This window comes from Lagopus leucura, unplaced genomic scaffold, assembly GCF_019238085.1.
Source record: "Lagopus leucura isolate 7727_CA_CO unplaced genomic scaffold, USGS_WTPT01 Super-Scaffold_100033, whole genome shotgun sequence".
NCBI classification, from domain to species: domain Eukaryota; kingdom Metazoa; phylum Chordata; class Aves; order Galliformes; family Phasianidae; genus Lagopus; species Lagopus leucura.
The window spans coordinates 5,695,621-5,715,126 of record NW_024962282.1 but is presented as its reverse complement, the minus strand read 5'-3'; the positions used below and the strand labels follow the sequence as shown (position 1 = coordinate 5,715,126).

The 19,506-nt window shown below is 64.4% G+C and overlaps 3 protein-coding genes across 7 annotated transcripts; 1 reads left to right on the top strand and 2 right to left on the bottom strand.

Moving 5' to 3' along the window:
* Positions 1-1,870: 1,870 nt before the first annotated feature.
* On the top strand, positions 1,871-7,265 carry CORO1B (coronin 1B). Its single transcript, XM_042881933.1, has 11 exons — positions 1,871-1,911; positions 2,909-3,111; positions 3,474-3,596; positions 3,670-3,799; positions 3,876-4,057; positions 4,961-5,080; positions 5,151-5,255; positions 5,322-5,467; positions 5,558-5,615; positions 6,173-6,460; positions 6,665-7,265. Exons 2-11 carry the CDS (start codon positions 2,911-2,913, stop codon positions 6,788-6,790), a joined length of 1,479 nt encoding a protein of 492 aa, XP_042737867.1. The 5' UTR covers positions 1,871-1,911; positions 2,909-2,910; the 3' UTR covers positions 6,791-7,265.
* Positions 7,266-8,632: 1,367 nt separating this feature from the next.
* Positions 8,633-11,745, bottom strand: RPS6KB2 (ribosomal protein S6 kinase B2). Of its 5 annotated transcripts, none has more exons than XM_042881936.1 (15): positions 11,587-11,745; positions 11,033-11,067; positions 10,833-10,953; positions 10,680-10,748; positions 10,440-10,587; positions 10,315-10,372; positions 10,103-10,203; positions 9,942-10,032; positions 9,777-9,867; positions 9,592-9,699; positions 9,446-9,508; positions 9,293-9,370; positions 9,108-9,212; positions 8,919-9,034; positions 8,633-8,846 (listed from the first exon to the last, which is right to left on the bottom strand). In XM_042881936.1, the coding sequence occupies exons 1-15, from the start codon at positions 11,656-11,658 to the stop codon at positions 8,696-8,698; spliced, it is 1,407 nt and encodes a 468-aa protein (XP_042737870.1). In that variant the 5' UTR covers positions 11,659-11,745; the 3' UTR covers positions 8,633-8,695. The 5 variants fall into 5 exon arrangements, with proteins under 5 accessions (XP_042737870.1, XP_042737868.1, XP_042737871.1 ...); XM_042881934.1 differs by having other exon boundaries at positions 9,108-9,215; positions 11,587-11,744; XM_042881937.1 differs by having other exon boundaries at positions 8,969-9,034; positions 9,108-9,215; positions 11,587-11,744.
* Positions 11,746-11,998: 253 nt separating this feature from the next.
* Positions 11,999-18,819, bottom strand: CARNS1 (carnosine synthase 1). Its single transcript, XM_042881932.1, has 10 exons — positions 18,738-18,819; positions 18,353-18,373; positions 17,841-18,072; positions 17,043-17,132; positions 16,474-16,952; positions 16,048-16,228; positions 15,697-15,782; positions 15,205-15,436; positions 14,852-15,123; positions 11,999-14,321 (listed from the first exon to the last, which is right to left on the bottom strand). Exons 2-10 carry the CDS (start codon positions 18,353-18,355, stop codon positions 13,104-13,106), a joined length of 2,793 nt encoding a protein of 930 aa, XP_042737866.1. The 5' UTR covers positions 18,356-18,373; positions 18,738-18,819; the 3' UTR covers positions 11,999-13,103.
* Positions 18,820-19,506: the final 687 nt, after the last annotated feature.

Here is a 19,506-nt window from a genome sequence, read left to right as displayed (position 1 = left end):
GGGGCTGAGGGCTGGTGGTGGCAGCAGGAGCAGGGCCGGGGGTCAGCCAGCCCTTAAGAAGGAGGCCAGGAAATCCTCTTACCTGCCCCCTCCCCCCAGTCCCGGGAAGGCAAAGCCAATTAGCAGTGATTACCATAGCAGGAAATGAGCCACCCACTGTGGCCTCATACATGGGCTGCCCACCTCCCCACACTCACACTGAGCCAACTCCAGCACCCCAACGCTACCACCCGTGTCTCCATCCCAGACACCTGTTGGTCCCCATTCTTACGTCCCCACATCCAGCCCCCCAGGCATCTCCTGGCTGCAGCAGGGACAGTGTGACTGCAAGCAGCAGCACCTGTCCCCTCCCCAGTCCCTGTGTCCCCACGATAGCATCGCCCCAGCTCAGCATATGTGGGCAGTGCCTGGCAGGGAGATGCCATCTTGGGGACACCATGGCACTGTTCCCAACATGGCCACCCCAGAAGGGTCCATCTGTCCAGAGACGTTCAACCTTGGTTCTGGGAGCCCACAGGGGCCATCCTATAGTACCAGCACACAGGGAATGACAATCCTGGTGGGGCGATGGGCAACCATCCCCAAAAGAGATAATGGAGCCGCTTCCTCCCTCCATGGCAGCAACTTCCTGTCCCCCCTCCAGGAAATTAGACTGGGGGTGTCACTGCCAGGGAGGAGCCCCTCCCACCCATCCCCACATATAGGGCAGCCCAGGAGGTCCCCAGTGCAAGCCTACGCCCACACGGCTGTTACAGTAGGTCAGATGCTATTTATTGGCCTGGACTATGGGGCAGGGATGAAATGGGGCACACGAGCGGGATGCTGCATGGCACAAATGAGAGGGAATGCTGTGGGGTAAAGTGGGGAAGGAGAGGCAAGAGGGGGGCCAGGTGTGATGGATGGGGAGAGTGGGACAGTGAGATGGGGATGGTGAGCAACGGGGCGGGCTCCAAAGGGATGGGAGCTATGGGGTAGGGAACTATGGAGGACATGCAAAGGAGCTACGTTTGGGATTCAAATAATGGGGAGCAATGGCAGGGATGCAATGGGATGGTGAACAACAGGGAGAGGGGACAATGAGAGAAGGGGTGATGTGAGGGGATCCAAAGGGATGAGAATCTATGGGAGCCATCCAGATGATGGGGAGCAATGAGGGGTTCAATGGGATGGCAGTCTACGGAATGGAAAGCAACGTGGCAGAGATAACACTATGGGGAGTTATATCCAAAGGGATAAATACAGCGAAGAGGATAAAACGAGGCGGGTGGGGACTGATGGGGACTGATGGGTGCAATGGGACGGATCTGGAGGAATGAGGACCTATGGGATGGGAAGCAATGGGGGAGAATGCAGCGAGACGGGGAGCTATGGAGGAGACGTCATGGGAGGGGGAGCTATGGGCAGCGGGCCGTCTGCGGGGTTCCAGCTGGTGGCAGCCACGCTGGGAGCCTACACGACTGCCATCGCGCCCTTCCAGCTGGCCCGGCTGCTGAGCACCCGCTGGCTGTACGCCCTGGGGCTGGCCTTCCACCTGGGCAGCTGTGTCAGCTCCTACCTCTACCTGCTGCTGGACACCAGCGTGGGGCACCGCGCCGCCAGCGCCGTGCGGGGACGGGAAAGCGGCCGACACCGGGCCGCCCAGCGCCACCGCCGCCGCGCCCCTCACCGCGCCCCCTCACCGACCACGCCCCTCTTGTAACCACGCCCCAATCGGCGGGCCCCGCCCCCTCCTCGTGGCCCTGCCCCCGAGCTCTCCGTGCCGCAGTGCGCAGGCGCGGCGCCCCGCTCACTTCCTGTGCCCCCGCCCGCTCCCGGCTCGGCACCGCTCCGTACCGCCGCCCCGCCTCCTGCCCGCCCGCCCCGGCCCCGGCCCCGGTCCCGGTACCGGCACCGGATCCGGCCCGGCCGCCGGTGAGTGCGGGGCGGGCGGCTCCCGGGGCTCTCCCGCGCTGTACCCATCCCCACGCCGCTCCCCCGGCCCTTCTCCCGTCGGTGTCCCTGTTGGGCCGGTCTCTGTCCGCATCCCCATAACAGAAAGGCGATCCCGGCCCCATCCGTGTCCCCATCGGGGCGACCCCCGTCCCTGTGAGGACCATCCGCGTCCCCGTCCCTGTCCCCACCGGAGCAGTCCCTGTCCCCGTCCTGGGAAGGACGGTCCTGTCCCCATCCCTGTCCGCAGTGAGGCTCTCCCTGTCTCAGTAACCGTTTCTATCCCCACAGCAGCCATCCCTGTCCTCATCCACAAAGGACAATGCTGTCCCTATAGGGACAATCCCTCTCCCCATCTCCATCCCTGTCCCCATCCCTATTATGGAAGAACCGTCCTGGTGCTACAGGAGCAATCCCTGTCCCCATCCCTGTTCCCACAGAGCTGATCCTTATTCCCATCCCTGTCCTAATACACAAAGGACAATCCTGTCCCTATAAAGCAATCCCTTTTTTCCCATCCTTGTCCCCAAAGTAGCCATTTCTGTCCTCATCTCCATCCTTGTCCCTATCCCCATCCTGGGAAAAATAGCCCTGTCCCCATAGGAAAACTGCCTTTCCCATTCCTCTCCAGGGAGGAATGATCCTGTCCCCATAGAGGCTATCCTTGCCCACATCTCTATCTCCATAGGGGTGACACCCACCTGACCCCGAAAGAGTACTTCCCATCCCAGTCCCTGTCCCCATTCCTCCCTGTCCCCACGGAGGCAATCCCTGCCCCCATCCACGCCCCACACCCACAGGGCAGGGTTTGTTTGCCCAGTGCCGGTTTCCCGCTTGTGCAGGGAGGAGCACCGTTGCCCTTTACCCAGGGCGGGTGATGGGGCTGAGCCCCCCGCTCAGTGCCACCATCCTAGGGCTGCTGCTTTGGAGAGCTGTTTTGGGGTCCCCCCGGTGACACGGAGCCGGGGTGCGCCCCCAGCCATGTCGTTCCGTAAGGTGGTGCGGCAGAGCAAATTCCGGCACGTCTTCGGGCAGCCGGTGAAGACAGAGCAGTGCTACGATGACATCCGTGTGTCCCGCGTCACCTGGGACAGCACCTTCTGCGCTGTCAACCCCTCCTTTGTAGCCATCATTGTGGAGGCCAGCGGCGGCGGAGCCTTCTTGGTGCTGCCCCTGCACAAGGTGGGCTGGGGATGGGGATGGCGCTGGGGATGGCTTGGGATGGGGACATGATGGAAACTGAAGTGGCTTGGGATCAGGATGGGGATGTGTTGGGGAGAGGGATGGGATGGGACAGGATAGAATGGAGATGGCCTGGGATGGGGATGGGGATGGGGATGGGGATGGGATGGGGAAGGCTTGGGATGGAGCTTGGATGGGGACAGGGATGGAGTGGGGACGGGATGGGGAATGGGCTGGGTTGAGATGGAGATGGGGCTGCGTTGAAATGGGGCTGTGGCTGTGTTGAGATTGATGGAGATGGGGGTGTGGAGCTCAGATGGAACAAGGATTAACCACCTCTCACACTGTCCCTACATCCCCAGACTGGCCGCATTGATAAGTCGTATCCCACTGTGTGTGGGCACACAGGCCCTGTGCTAGACATCGAGTGGTGCCCCCACAACGATCACGTCATTGCCAGTGGCTCCGAGGACTGCACTGTCATGGTGAGGGGTGGATGGGAAAGGGGTTACTGGGATGTTGTGGCACAGAGGACACCTCACTGTTCACTCCCCATAGGTGTGGCAGGTGCCTGAGGGGGGCCTCGTGCAGCCACTCACAGAGCCAGTGGTGGTGCTGGAGGGGCACTCGAAGCGTGTGGGCATCATCGCCTGGCACCCCAGCACCCGCAACGTGCTGCTCAGTGCAGGTATGGGGACAGTGCGGGGTCACAGGGTGCTGGGTGACACTGGGACAGGTGGTTGAGCTGCATCCATACCGTGCAGGCTGTGACAACGTGGTGCTGATCTGGAACGTGGGTACGGGAGAGGAGCTGTACCGCCTGGAGGGCCTGCACCCTGACCTCATCTACAGCGTGAGCTGGAGCCGCGATGGGAGCCGTTTCTGCACTGCCTGTAAGGACAAGAGTGTGCGTGTCATCGACCCCCGCCGCGGCACCGTGCTGCTGGTAAGTGAGACAGCAGAGTGGCAGTGTCCCCGTGTCCCTAGGGTGCTTCCCATCCCTTGTCCCCTGGTGCTCCCTGCTGTCCTTGAATGCTTGCAATTCCTTGTCCCCAGATGTTCACTGATACTCCCCATCATAGAATCAGAATCACAGAATGGCCTGGGTTGAAAAGGGCCACAATGATCATCTAGTTCCCACCCCCTGCTATGTGCAGGGTCACCAACCAGCAGACCAGGCTGCCCAGAGCCACATCCAGCCTGGCCTTGAATGCCTCCAGGGATGGGGCATCCACAGCCTCCTTGGGCAACCTGTTCCAGTTTGTCATCATCCTTTGAATGTCCCCATCCCTCATCCCTGATGTACTTCTCCTATCTCCCTGACACTCTTCATCTCTTAGATGTCCCCATGCCTTGGTCCCAGAGTGCTTTCCCTGTTTCCCCCATGCCCTGCATCCCCTGGGATGTCCCTACCCCTTGCCCCTCAGGCACACCACGTCCTTCCCTGTATCCTTCGTGTGCCCCCAATTCCTTGTCCTCAGTTGCTGCCTGGTGCCCCCCATTGCCTTGCATTCCTCAGGTGCCCCCATCCCTTGTCCCCAGGATGCTTCCCATTCCTCCTTGCTATCCTGGATTCCTTGAGTATCCCTGCCCCTTGTCACCAGGGCACATTGGATCCTTCCCTGATACCCTGTGTCTCTTTGTCCCCACGTGCTCCCTTCACCTCTTGGGTGTCCCCCACATCCCTTTGTCCCTGGGACACTTTTCCATCCCTCCCCAGTATCCCACATCCATGGGGTCTCCCCATCATCCCTTGTTTGCGGGGCACTTTTGCTGACCCCTGTGTGCCCCCATGCTGCACCCCACCTGTCTCATGCCGCTGCCCTCATGCTGTGCTCCCACCCTGCAGGAGAAAGAGCGGGCACACGAGGGTGCACGCCCCATGCGTGCCATCTTCCTGGCTGATGGCAAGATCTTCACCACTGGCTTCAGCCGCATGAGCGAGCGGCAGCTAGCGCTGTGGGACACGGTGAGGGGCTGCAGGGGTCCCTTGGGGGACCGTATGGGGTGCAGCATGGGGCTGACGCTCTACCCCCCAGGAGAACCTGGAGGAGCCCATGGGTCTGCAGGAGCTGGACTCTAGCAACGGGGCCCTGCTGCCCTTCTACGACCCTGACACCAATGTGGTCTACGTCTGTGGCAAAGTATGACCCCACACCTCCCTCCCTTGCCCCCTCCTCACCCACCCCATACTCACCAGCTGCCTGTAGGGCGACTCGAGCATCCGCTACTTCGAGATCACAGAGGAGCCACCCTACATCCACTTCCTCAATACATTCACCAGCAAGGAGCCGCAGCGCGGCATGGGCTGGATGCCTAAGCGTGGGTTGGACGTCAGCAAGTGTGAGATTGCCAGGTGAGGCAGAGGGTGCCAGGGTGTTCCGATGTCCTCCCCAGTATCCCTATATTTCCTCTTCTAATGACCCTTTCCCCCCTGCCTCATCAGGTTCTACAAGCTGCATGAGCGTAAGTGTGAGCCCATCATCATGACGGTGCCAAGGAAGGTAAGTGGGGACTGGTGGGGGGAGGTTGGTTTGAGGGAGACTCTGGGAATGGTGATGCCAAGGAGTGATAGGTGGGAACCCCTGGGTAAGTGGGGGGAGGGGGGCTTGGGTAATGCTTAGTAGCTGGGTGGGGGTCCTTGGGTAGTATGCAGTGATTGAGGAGGGGTCTCTATGGGGGTCCCAGGGCAGGGCAGAGCAGCGGGGGGCTCTTGGGGATCCTTAGGGGAAGTGGGGGAGGGGGATCTGTGTGCAGGGTTTTCTGCATTGTGGCTTGGTGGGGGACCCAGATCAGGTGGGTGGGATCCAGAGCAGGGCACAGTAACTTGGGAGGGGTCTCTTGGTGGGCTGCGGGCTCCCTGGGCAAAGCAGGCAGGGGTCTGTTGGGGGCCCCTGTTCAGGCTGGGTGGGGTCTCCACTCATGTTGCAGCAGATGGGGAGGTCCCTGGGTAGAAGCCCCTGCACAGGGGCTGGATGGGGTTCCTAGCTGGGCGGAGCTCCCTGGGTAGGACAGGTACCCATGCAGGGGTCCCCTGAGTGACGCTGTTTGTGGGGCGCAGTCGGACCTATTCCAGGACGACCTGTACCCCGACACGGCGGGCCCCGACCCGGCGCTGGAGGCCGAGGAGTGGGTGGCGGGGCAGACAGCGGGGCCGTTGCTGGTGTCCCTGCGCCAGGCCTATGTCCCCAGCAAGCAGCGGGAGCTGAAGGTGAACCGCCACTCCCTGCTGCACGACGGCCGCTCCGCCGCCGCCGCCGCCACCGCCAGCGCTACGCCGGCGCCCGTCGCCCCCAGCTCCCGTCTCAGCGCGCCCCCGGCCCTGGGCACCGGGACCGCCGCCCCGGCGGTGAGTGCAGGGGGCGTGGTCTTTGGAAGGGGGCGTGGCCTTTTGGTAGCGCGGGCCTGTTTTCGTAAGACGTGTTTGCTGAAGGGGGCGTGGACTTGGGTGTGGTGGGCGTGGCTTTGAGCCACGTGACTTACGAAGGGGGCGCGGTCTTGAGTGGGGCGGGCGGGGCCCGGTTGTCTCGCTGATGGCGTGCCCGGTTCGCAGGTGGGCGGGCGGCTGGACGAGGTGCTGCAGGAGATGGCGGCGCTGCGGGCGCTCGTGACGGAGCAGGGCCAGCGCATCGCCCGCCTGGAGGAGCAGCTCAGCCGCCTGGAGAACGGACACGTCTAGGGGCAGCCCGGCCCACCCACCCAGTGACTGCGTGGGGGCTGCCCCCCCGCAGCCGGGGACCAAGCCTCTATCCTCTGAGCCCTCCTCGTGTCCTCCCCTGGGGTTATATTCTGTCCCTCGGGGATCTCGTCTCCCCCCCCACTCAGGGTCCTGTCCCCACCCCGCTTGGTGCCCCTCTACCCAGCCGTTCCTCCGGCAGCTCCCCCATCACCCTTACTGCCTTACTGGGTGCTGCCCACCTGTGGATCGTGGACCACTTTGCCCCCTGTCGCCCCGCAGTGGCCCGCAAGTGTTAGTGGGGAGGTCCTTGGGATCAAACACTAAAGCCCCTTGCACCCCCCGTGCCCGCGGGGTTGGGTAGGGTCATCTCCCTTTACAATGTGGCACAGCCACGGGATCCCCTTCTCCTTTGCCCTCCCTCCAGGGCAGGGTCCAAATCTATATTTTCACTTCGAATAAAGCTCTTTATAATAAAGGTGCTGGGTCAGGCTGGGGGCGTAAGGGCAATGGGGGCTTTGCTGTAGTGTCATGAGGTGTGTGTGCGGGGGGCCGGGGGTCTGTGCATGTCCCCAGCCCACGGTGGGGATGTAGGGGATAGGAAAGAGGCGGCAGCTATAGCTGGGGGCTCAGGCACAAACTTTCACAGCAATAATACCAGTCAGTGTTCGCAGGGCCACGCTCCCTCTCACTCTTCACCCAGGCTGATGCGTTGCTGTAAGTTTCTCAGCTGCTGGGTGCATTTCGGGTGGTAGGGATGGCAGGTGCAGACGCTGTTACCCTCCCCCCCCCCCCCCCCCCCCCGCATTGATACATCCGCTGCCGGGGGGGCAGGAAGTGCTGGGGGCCCCCCTGCACCACTCACACTGCAGCAACAGGACCTGCTCTAGCAGCGCTCGGTGATGGTGAGCACCCCAAAAACAGAGTGGGGGGGAAGAAGGGGTCAGAGAGCAGGGTGGGGGCATCCCTGAGAATGGGAACATCCCAGAGAGTACCAGGGAGGGGGGATTCTGAAGTGCCCACAGACCCATGCATCCTCTCTGCCACGGTTACCCCGTTATAGATTTGGGGGTGGGGAGCGAAGCAGAGGGCTGCACTTTGTTCCCATGCGACTCCCCATCTGCAGACGCTGCGCTGGGGGGAAGGGGAAAAACCCACGGGTCTTCGGGGCAGCACAATGGGCTGGGGGTCAGGGCCTGGGGGGTCACGGGGTCGAGCACTGCGGGTATTGACGAGGACCCATCCCGTCTCACAGGACACCGCCTGGCGCCCCGCAGCCACGCTGCTGCTGGCGGGTCTGGCGGCAGCGGGGGAGCCCGCAGTGAGCCGCAGCGACCGGGCGGTGGGAGCCCTGCTGGGGCTGCTGCTGTGTCTGGCCGTGGGGCTGGCCTTGGCCTGGCGGCACCTCTGCCGTCTCTCGGACGGCCGCTACCACCCCCGGCCGGCGGGGCGTCGCGCCCTGGCCGTGCTGCAGAGCCGATGGCGGCGGCTGCGGGGCCGGGAGAGCACCGCCGAACCCAGCGGGGAAGGGGACGAAGCCCCGGAAGCGGAGGAGCTGATGCCGTGGGGCGCGGAGCGGCAGCGCCGCGAGGAGGAGGAGGAGGACGGAGAGGAAGAAGCCCCGCAGGAGGAGGAAGAGGAGCAGCGCCCGGCGGAGCAGCCCCACGCACTGCTCGGCGACGCGCACAGCCTCGCGGGGACGGCGGCGTGGGGCGACGCGCGGCCGTCGGACAGCACCGCGCTGTGACGCCGCCGCCCCAATAAAGCGCTCAGCGCTCCTCCGGGCGGACACGGCGCGGTGGGCAGGGCGGGCCGCATCCCCCCCCCAGCTCAGTACGCTGCAGCCGCACTGATCCATGCTTTAATGGTACGCGCACCGTTTCACGGAATCCTCTCCCTCCTACACCCCTACCTGGGCGGCCGCCCCCGACCCCACCGCATCTTCTTGGCGGAGGCGATAGGCAGCGGGGCCGTGGCCTCGGGCGGGGTGCCGCCCTCCAGCCCCAGCTCCATGGTCTCTGCAGATCTGAAGGGCTCGAACGGGGAGAACTTGACCGGGCTGCAAAGGGCGGACGGGGAGGTGAGGGGGGAGCAGCTTTGCCGTAGTGCCCCCCAAACCTGGCACGGGTACCTCACTGGGGTGTGGGGGCTGCTGTTGAGGCGGCGGGGTGCGCTCCGCACCTTAGGCTGAAAGGAGAAGCCCTCCTTGATACTTTCCAGCACTGAGGGGGCCACGTAGGTGAAGCCCTGGAGGAAGGCAGTGGCAAAGGGTGGGGCGGGGGAGCAGCGGGACACCTCTCCCTGTGCATCCACCCCGTACCAGGAAGGCCTGGTTGGCACTCTCACTGATGATGGCATCATCGGGGCTGTCCACGGGGGTCTGGCGTGTGAAGCGGGCATCGAACTGGCTGACATCCTCCTCCGACTGCTGTGTGGGGGAAGGAACGTGGCTGCTGTCCTCTGAGCCCCCCCTTCAACCATTGCCCCCCAGAGCCCCCCCTGTACCAGGCAGGGTTTGAAGGGAGGGTCCAGGCGGCGTGCCAGCAGCTCCTCCCAGTTGATGTGCCGGAAGAAGGGATGCTTCTGGAGGGGAAGTAATGTTATATTGAGAAGTGGGGGGAGTGGAGAAACATTATTATACCCCTCCCCAACCCCTACCTGCACATCGGCTGCATCTCCCGGCCCCCCACCAACGCGCTGGCTGGGGTTGCGCTTGAGGAACTGCAAGAGAAAGGAAATAGGGGTCCCAGCTGTCCCCCTCCACACACACACGGAGTGATGGAATCAGGGGCAGGTGGAGGCACCTTCTTGAGCAGGTCACGTGCATCGGGCGTCAGGTAGGGTGGCAGCACCAGCTTCCCCTTCAGGATCTTGTCAATGGTTTTCTTGCGGTTCTCTGCTGTGAACGGGGGCTGCCAGGCGGGGGTTGGCCACAATGAGCCCTCCATGCTGTCCACATGCCTCCCTCAACCCCCCCTGGGTGACTTGCCGATCCAGTGAGCATGTCGTGCATCACGGCACCCAGGCTCCACCAGTCCACTGCGCAGTTGTGCCCGCTGTGCACCAGGATCTCCGGGGCCCTTTGGGCAATGGGAGGGATGCCCTGAGTGCGTAGTCCCCCCAGGCTCCCCCTGGCACCTCTCCCCCTGCTTACATGTACTCAATGGTGCCGCAGAAGGTGTGGGTGACTGCTCCGTCATGGATGGACTCCTTGCACAGACCAAAGTCCGTCAACTTGATGTGACCTGGGGGGGTTCCGGAGGGGGTCAGCCCCTAGAATGGCACTTCACGGTGGCCCCCCAGCACTGTACCCACCCTGGCTGTTGAGCATGATGTTTTCTGGCTTGAGATCGCGGTAGATGATGCCGTTGGAGTGCAGGTGGCCCAGCGCCAGTGTGATCTCACTGAGATAAAAGCTGTGCCATGGTGGAAGGGGGTGAGCAGCAGTTAGGGCCTCCAGTGCCCTCCTCCAGGCTGAGGATACATGGGGACACATGGGGATACGCAGGGACGTGTGCTGGCCTTACCAGGCGGTGTCTTCCAGGAAGATACCCTCACGCTCCAGCTGCATGAAGAGCTCCCCACCTGCAACAAACAGCCAGGAGGCCGTGAGCTGTGCCCCCTTCATGCTTGCCCCCCCGTTCCCCCATACCACTGAGGCACTCCAGGATGAGGTAGAGCTTGCCGCCCGTCTGGAAGGCGTAGATGAGGTCAACAATGAAGGGGTGTTTTATGGTCTCCAGGATGTTTCTCTCAGCTCGTGTGTGCGCCGTGTCCTTGGCATTGCAGGCGATCTTGGCCTGGGACAGGGGGGTTACATGGTGAAGGGAGGGCATCACAGAATGATGGGGGGGGTCCCACAGTGATGCAGCGCTCCATGGCACCTTCCTACCTTCTTCAGCACCTTCATGGCAAAGATCTTCCCTGTGTTAGTGCCCTGTACCTTGCGCACCTGGAAGACCTGCAGGATGGGGGGGGGGGAGGGAGAGCAAACTTCCTGACACCCTCACCACGTGAGCAGCCCCCCTTCCCAAAGCCCTCCCACCTTGCCATAGCTGCCCTTGCCCAGGACGCGCAGCAGCTCGAAGCAGTGGGGCCCAATGTGCTCGGGGCCGTTGTTGACGCTGCTCTCTGAGATCTCTATCTCCTCGTAGTGCCCCACAGGCCTGTGGGGTGGCGGTGTGGGGATGGTGAGTAGGGATGGGGCCCCCTCAGAGCCGCCCCTCAGTGCCACCCTACACTCACTCCAGGCCGTTCCCCCGGGGCTCCAACTCCATCTCCTGTGGGGACATGGCATCAGTGCCACACGGCACGGTGGCTTTAGCCCTGTCCTTCATCCTTGGAACAGGTCCTGCCTTTCCTCCCATCCCTAGCCCAGGTCCCTGGTCCCCATCCACATCGCATCCCAGCCCTCCCATCACCTCTGATCCCCACCAGGACCCAGAGCTCCTCACCACTCCTGAGCCCCCATCCCACGCCCAGACAGCCCCACTCTGCTCCATCCCTATCCTGTCCTTATCCCACATCCCTCTTCCCACCAGGCTCAGTTCCCCACGTCCCCTCTCCCGTGCCCCCATCCCCAGCCAGTCCTGGTATTCCTAGCTGTATTCCTCACCTATCCCCCACCCCCAGCAGGTCGTAGTCACCTCTGTCAGGATCCCCGACTGCCTTCCTCGTGCCCCTGTCCCCAGTCCCACCACGTCCCAGCCCCTTATCCCCACTCTCGATCAGCTCCCCACGCCGTCCCCGCGCCGTCTCCCCGCCAGGTCCCGACGTCCCCACGTCCCATGTGGACTCACGGCGCCCAGCTCGGGCTCTTCCCCGTCGCTTCCCTCCTCGGTCTCCAGGTCGATGTCGAACACCCCCGCCATTGCGGAGCCGCAGCGAATCCGCGGGCCCCGCCCGGTCACGGCCGCGTCGCATCACCAGAGGGATTCGGGATCCCCGCCGCGGGGCACTCCGGGACGTGGAGTCCGAGCACGTGGCCCCGCCCCCAGACTTCGCCACGCCCCCCAGGCTTAGCCACTCCCACCAGCACTAGCAACTCCAGTCTTTGCTACGCCCCGTAGGCCAGGCTGCGGCCCTCCGTCTCGGGTGTCTCCCAAAGGGCAGGGGTCGGCCCCAAATGTCAGCGCTGGCGCACGGAGCCCCGCGGGGGGATTGCTGGGAGGGGAACCTCCCCGAAATAAACACGGGCCTTGACGCACTGAGTTGGCGCTCTGCAGCCTTTATTGGTGCACGTGGCTCTGGGGGTGCTCCCCCGGCCTGGGTTGGGATGGTGCCGCTTCCACGGGTCGTGAGGTGCTTGGGGGTCAGACTGGAGGCGACCACCAGAAGAACCTCCAACTGGGCCTCGGGCTGCTACTGCACTCCTGTGTTACTGTGGGGTCTGTGTTGTTATTCCAGGGTCTCAGGCACTATGTGGGCTGTGTTACTGCAGGGTCGCTGCTGTTACTGCAGGGTCTCAGGCAGTACGTGGTCTATTGTTATAAGGCTTCAGGCACTACACAGGCTGCTGCGAACACTGCTATTACTGTATGGTTTCAGCCACGTGGGCCGTGTGTCACTGCAGGGTTGCTGTTATTGTAGGGTCTCTTGCTGCCACTTGCAGGTGCCGTTTCCCCATTGATGGTGGCAGTGGCTGTGACACGCTGTTATCACGTGGCATCATCCTGGGATTGTGAGACACGGGGAGATTCTCCCCACGCTGCTTTGCCACTGTCAGGTTTGTTACTGTAGGGTCTCCCCAGCAATGGGGTGTTCTCACGGGATATCCCCATGCGCAGTTCTCAGTGCAGGTGCCTCCCGCTCCTGTTATTGTAGGGTCTCCCGCTTCTGCAGTGGATCTCTGCTATACGCCTGTTACTGCGGGATCTCCCCGTGCTGTTCTATCGCTGTGGGGTCTCCTCTCACACAGGTGTTCTTGTAGGATCTCCCAGTATTTATCCTCTGTCACAGGGTCTCACGATGGTCATCTCTTACTGTGTGCTCCCCTCATACTGCATCGTTTCCTCATGTTTGCCTGTTACAACGGGATCTCCCCACACTCAGTGGTTTTAGGAGGGGCTCCTCATGTTTGCCTGTTACTATGGGCTGCTCTGTTACAGCCTGCTCTGCAGGCTCTCCCCATTGCTGCAGCTCCCATACTGCATCGAGGGCCACGCTGGGTGTCGTGGGGCCGCCGTGTTGCTACAGGCCCACAGCCCACAGCCCAACCCCGAGAGAGCGGGGGGTTGAGATTGGGGTGCGGGCCTCTGGGGGGGATCTGGGGGATGCGAAGCCCGGCCCCGGCCCCGCATCCCCAGCCCCGCCGTGGCTATTTGAAGTGGGAGAGGAAATGACTGACGGGGTACTGGGGCGAGTCGATGCCCAGTGCCTGGCACAGCCCCAGCAGCCGCCCGCAGGCCTCGGCGGGGCCGTCCCCGGTGCAGGCCACGCTCAGGCAGGGCTCCTCATAGCGCCCGCCTGCCTCCTCAAAGAGCGGGTTGAGGCGCACCAGGCCTTGCCGCTGCAGGCCCTGCAGGGCCTCCATGACGCCGCCGCGCAGGGCCTGGCCGTGCTCCGACGCCAGGCACATGATGCCCGCCAGCTGCTGGCGGGGCGAAGGCCGGGAGGGCAGCACGGGCGGCAGGCCCAGCGCCAGCAGCACGGCAGCCAGCAGCAGGTCAGGCCCATAGACGGCACGGATCCAGTCGCGCAGGTAGAAGCCGCCCATGCGAGGGTTGATCTCCAGCAGGCGCGGCCCGGCAGGGCCCAGCTTCAGCTCCACGTTGAAGACGCCGTGCCGTAGCCCGCAGGCCCGGCAGCAGCGCAGGGCTGCCCGCACCAGCTGGGCCTGCCGGTCAGCGGGCAGGCAGGAGGGCAGTATGGCCGCCGTCTCCAGGAAGGTGGGGAGGCGCGTGGGGCCGTTGTCCGACACCCAGGCGCCCAGTAGCCGGCCCTCGAACAGCACCAGGTCGACATCGTGCTCAGTGCCTGGCACGTACTCCATCAGCAGCATGGTGTTGCCCCAGCCCAGCCCGATGCCCGGGTGGTCGGCGTCAGCCCGCAGGTCATGCCACAGCTGGGCCGCGTGCGCGTGGCACTGCCCGGCGCTCTCCACCAGCCGCACGCCCACCGCCCCCGCCCCGAATTCCAGCTTGGCCACAGCGGGGAAGGGCATGGTGCCCGCCGCCTGCTCCACGTCGCCGTGGCTGCGCAGCCGGCGGCAAGGCACGGCGAAGGCGGCCGGAGGCGGGCGGCCGTGGCGGCAGCGCTGCAGGTGCTGGTGGGTACGGCTCTTCTGCTTGGCCAGGCGTATGGCGGCGGGAGAGCAGCCAGGCAAGCCCAGCCGCTGGCACAGCAGCGCTGTCAGCACCACGCAGTCATCCCAGTAGGAGAGGCAGGCATCGGGCCGCAGCCCGCGAGCGCGCAGCATCTCCAGCACGTGCTCAGCGTGCTCCTCGTCCCGACGGTGCTCCCGGCTGTCATAAGGCAGGAAGGTCTCCACCAGCCCAGCCGCAAAGTGCTCGGGGTCCGACTCTACCAGGTGGATCTGCAGCACCAAGTTGGTGGCACCATGGAGTGGTGGGACACAATGTGCCCACCCCATGGCAACGCTACCCAGCGTTCACTGTGAAGCCTACAGACGGCTCCATCATCTCTGTCCCTGGTCCTGGTGCCCTGCCCACATCCCCAGTCTGTCCTCATCCCCACCAAGTCCTGGTCTGCCCATCCCCATCTTTAATTCCCAGTCTCCAGCCAGTACCAGTGCCCCTGTACTCAGCCTGTTCCCGTCCTTCCAGCTCCTGATCGTCCGCGCCCTCATCTCTGGCCCTAAGACCCCTGTCCCCAGTGCAGTTCCCACATACATAGGCTGTCCTCAGCCCTACCCATCTCTGTTCCCATTCCCACCACAACCAGGTCCCCACAGTCTCTATCCTAGCTTCCCTGACCCCAGCCATTACAGGTCCTCTTTGTTCATTCCCGGTGTCATTCCCTAGCTTCGCTTTCACTCTGAAGCCTACTGAAAGCCACAGCACCCAGCGTTCACTCTGAAGCCTACTGTTGGCCCAATCTGCTCACCCGCAGGCCGTACTCGCGTGCTGCCTCCCAGACGAAGCTCTTGCTGGCTCCTCCAGCCCCGATCAGCAGGATGTCCTTGCCTTCAACTAGGCGGCACTGCGCCCGGTGCAGCAAGCACTCGGCCAGCAGTCGCGGCACGTCTCCGGCAGGCTGCCCCACATCATGCCCCATGCCCTCAACCAGCAGGCACGTCTCCAGGCAGCGCAGGCAGTTGGTAGAGAGGGCCACCAATTCCAGGGTGTCATCCACGCACGCCAACAGGAAATCCACACCTTGGGGACACAGAGCACTCAGTGCCACAAGGCCACCAGCCCCACTTGACACCAAGGGAGCAGGCCGAGGTCAGAGCTCACCAAGGACGTCGGTGTGGGCACGGGCACCGCCACGCTGAGCGGGGCTCAGCTCGCCCTCCGCAGCTAGGACAGCAGCCATGCTGGCTTCGGCGGCCTCCCGCAGCCGCCTTGCCAGTGCCTGCCGCTGTGCTGCATCTGCCAGGCCCCACTGCCGCAGGCTGGAGTCCAGGCCCAAGGGCAGCAGCGAACCGTGCCGCACCGGCACCTCTGCCCGCCCCACAGTACAGGCCACCTGTGGGGACACGCCACCAAGAGGACACAGGGTGACACTGGGATGCAGGTGGGTGTCCCCGAGGCAGGGATGTGGGCTGCCAGCCCCCGGGGCACGGGGACTCATGGGGCCTTGTGCTGGCACCCAGAGCCCGGGGCAGGGGATGCTCGCAGCCACCCCCAGCCACACCTGGCCCAAGGAGAGGGGCTGCAGGAAAGGGGGTGGAGGCTTCGGACGCCACGCACGGGTGTGTACCCGCCAGCCCCGTCCCCAGACCGTACCTGGCAGAGCTGGGGCCGGTCTCCCCAGGACCGGCAGACGACGGTGCAGATGCGCAGGGCCATGGGCAGCCGCGGGGCTGCGCTGCCTGAGGGGTGAGGGACAGGGCAGGGACAGCAGCATCCCACCCGCAGCACCCAGCTCACCCTGCGGTGCCCCAGCCCCAGGGACTGGCCAAGGACGGTCCCCCCCCCGTGCCCCCCCCACCCCCCGCCCAGGGGACAGGAGGGGCAGGTTACCTTCCCCCCACCCTTAGGGGCTGAGTCCGAGGTGGCCACCCCCCACCCACAAGCGGACACGAGGGAACCCCCAGAAGCCCTTCCTGAGTGGTGGGTACCCGAGGGGGGTCTTACGTGGGGGCAGCGTGGGCAGGCGGCCGGTGGGCACCAGGGCTTCCAGCAGGACGCTCTCCTCCTCACGTAGGCCCTTCAGCAGGGCTGCCACTGCCTGTGCCACTGCCTTGCCCTCCACCTTCCTGTGGGTGCTGCGGGGGTCCGTTCCACGCCACCGCCACCCTGACAGCCGTACTGCCACCTGTGTGCAGGGCAGTGTCACACCATGCCACCCTTTCACAGCACTGCATGCCACCATGTTCCCTGCAATGCCATGTTACCCCATGCCACCAGACTGCACCACCCTGCTGCCCCTGTCCCATGCAGAACCATGTCACCCTGTCCCATGTCATCCCATCCCACTCCACCCGAGCATCGTGCCACCCTGTCCCCCCCTCTGCCACCCCCCTCCCCCACATTGTGCCATGTCCCCCCTGCTGTCCCCACCTGATCGTAGGGCTGCATGGTGCTGCCCTCCAGGAAGGCGACCACCTCATCCTGCACCAGGCTCTCCTGGCCACGGGGGTCCTGCAGCCTCACCAGGCGCACCCCGGGGGGTTTGGGCTCCTCAGGCAGGGTCTCCCACAGCCCCGTGGTGAAGGCCAGGGTGGGGGGCACAGGCAGGCCGGCGCGGGCAGACAGCAACCAGCGAGAGAGCAGGGGGTCCTCCAGCCAGCGTGCCAGTGGTGCTGAGCCTCCAGTAGGGCAATCAAGGTCACGGGCCAGCTCACCCTCCCAACTGCCCTCCGACCCAAAGGTGCCAGTGACATAGGTAGCACGCCGGGGAGGCACAAATTCTTCCAGGGCAGTGCAGCCCCCTGCCTCGAAGGAGACCCCCCTGGAGAGCAGCAGGGACCACGCGCCTGGTGATGTCTCTGAGGGTACGCGGCTGGCCCAGGCAGGTGCCAGGCACAGCACCATGGCACCTGTGGGTGGCACGGGATGAGCAGTGGCTGTGTCCCCATACACCAGGGGGGCTGTTGGCAGCCAGGCCTGGGGGACAGGGCCATACTCACCTGGGCAGCGGGAGCCACCCTCCAGCAAGATGTGCAGGAAGGCAGTGGGGGAGCCCAGGATGCACACAGTCATATCCAGCTGGCCAAATCCTGCAGCAAGGCAGTGGTAGGGTGCATGGGACCTGCTGCCACCTCATGTGAGCAGCCCGTGTCCTCAGCCCAGCACTGTGACCCCAGCCCAGCACCACAACCCCAAGCTGGCACCACAGTCCCCAGCCCAGCTGTGAAACACAAAACTGTTTTTTTTTGTCGCAAAGCTCGCTTCGTGAGGCCTTTTCGGTGATAAGACTGACAACTGCTAATTATCTAGAGGGGCAAGTGGTGGGTGCCACCGTGCTCCAGGACTGCTGCTCACGATTGTAAACATAAGCAGATAGGGGACAAGCAGTCTTTTTCAGGGTGCAGCTTGAAGGACCTGCCACTGCCATAGGTGATAATGCTTTGCGTGGCAATGAAGGCACCACCTCCTGCTGGCTTAACTTCTGGGCCAGGTGGGCCACACTAACAGAGCGAAAAGAAGAAAGTCCTATAAACTTTCTTCTGGCAAGACACCAGCACTGTGCCCTGCTGCCAACCCACCTCTTAGCAGCCTGGTGTCCCCAGCTTGGCACCATGGTGCTGTACCACAACCCCAGCCTGGCACTGCATCCCCAGGCCACACCAAGACTCTGTACTGCCCTATCCCAGCACCCCACCACCCTGTGCCACCCATACCAGTGCCTCCCATACCCATACCAGTGCCTCCCATACCCATACCAGTGCCTCCTGTACCCATACCAGTGCCTCCTGTACCCATACCAGAGCGTGGCTGGCCGGTGCGGTCTACGGTGAGGGGCATCCCCTCCAGGCGCAGGGTGCGCTGCAGCACCTCATAGGCATGGGCAGTGGGGTCAGGGTGCTCGCTGTCCTTGGGTCCCTCGCCGTCGGACACTTCCTCCTCCTGCCAGCCCGGGCACAGAGCCTCGGGGCCGGTCCACTCCTGCTCCTTCATGCCCAGAGCCTGCTCCGCGCTCAGCTGGTCCACTGAGAGCTGTCACAGGGCACGGCCGAGCTGGCACCGCAACGGGCACCGGAACGGGCACGAGGGCCGTAGGTTCAGGGGGGGCATCGGGCAGCCAAGGGACGTCGCTGGGGCGGTGGTGTCGGGGTGCCCGGGAGCGGTGCCAGCCCCCGGACAAAGCGTCCCCTTGTCCCCGCAGGGTCACGCGGAGGCGGTGGGCACGGCGCTGCCACACGGAGCGCCGGCACCACCCAGCCCCGCCGAGAAGGGGAAGGGGCCCCCTGCCCTCACGCCCCGTGCCACCACTCACCATGCCGCGGGCGTCGGAGGGCTGCAAGAGACGGGAGGGGGGCTACAGTGAGCAGGACGCGGCCGGCGCGGTCAGCCGCCCCGCGGTGCCACGGTGCGCTCGGAGGGAAACCGAGGCACGCGCGGCCACGCGGCCCCGCGGGGACGAGCCGTGCCCGCAGTCACGCGTGGTCGCTGGCAGTGGGGTAGCCCCGTGCCCCGGCTTAGCGGCACAGAGAGCTATTGTCCCCGGCTTCCACCCGCCCGTCCCCGGCGCCGCGCGGTGCCGCCCCGCACGTCCCTCGGCTTAGCGCGACGGCTGCCCGCGATTTCGCCGCCGGACACGCGTGGCACAGCGCACGCGAACACCCACTGACACGCGTGGTGCCGCCGCCGCCCGCACCCACCGGCGGTCGCTGTCGCTGTCGGGCGGCTGTGGCGGCTGTGCCCGCGGAGCTTCGCCCGTTCTGCACCGGCGGCGAAGGCGCCTCCAGCGGCAGAGGGGCGTCCCCGGGGGAGGGAGCAGGGCGGGGCGGGGAGGCGGGGGAGAGGGGTCGGAGGATGTGCGGGGTGTGCGGGCACCTGGGTTCAGGGGTGTGGGGTGTGAGGGAACTATGGAGGCGTGGAAGTGAGGATGCGGGGGCACGAGTATATGGGGCATAGAAGTATGGGGAAGTGGAGATGGGGCACATGGAGGCCTGGGGAGAAAGGTTTATGGGGTTACAGGAATTTGGGGACGCGAGGATTTGGGAATATGAGGATACGTGGAGACAAGGGTATGGGGATGTGGCAACAGGTGGATAGGAGGATATGGAGGTAAGGGAACGCAAGGATATGGGAAACAGGGGATTTGAGAATAGGGGACATGGCGGCTGAGGAATGTCGGAATGGGGACGGCTGGATTCGAGGACACGGGACACGGAGACATGGGGATATGACAACAGCGGGATGTGAGGCTGCACGGATTTGGGGACACAGGACACGAGCAGCGGGGCACGCAGCCGGCACCGGAGCCAGGGACAGTTGCTGGGGTCGGTCGGGGACAGCAGCGCAGCTGACACCGCGGGGCTGAAATGTCACCACGGGCGCCGGGCCAGGGTCTGGCGGCACCGCACGGCTCGCATGGCACGTGGGGGGTTGCAGCAGCGGCATGGCGGCACAAGTGGCACTGATGCA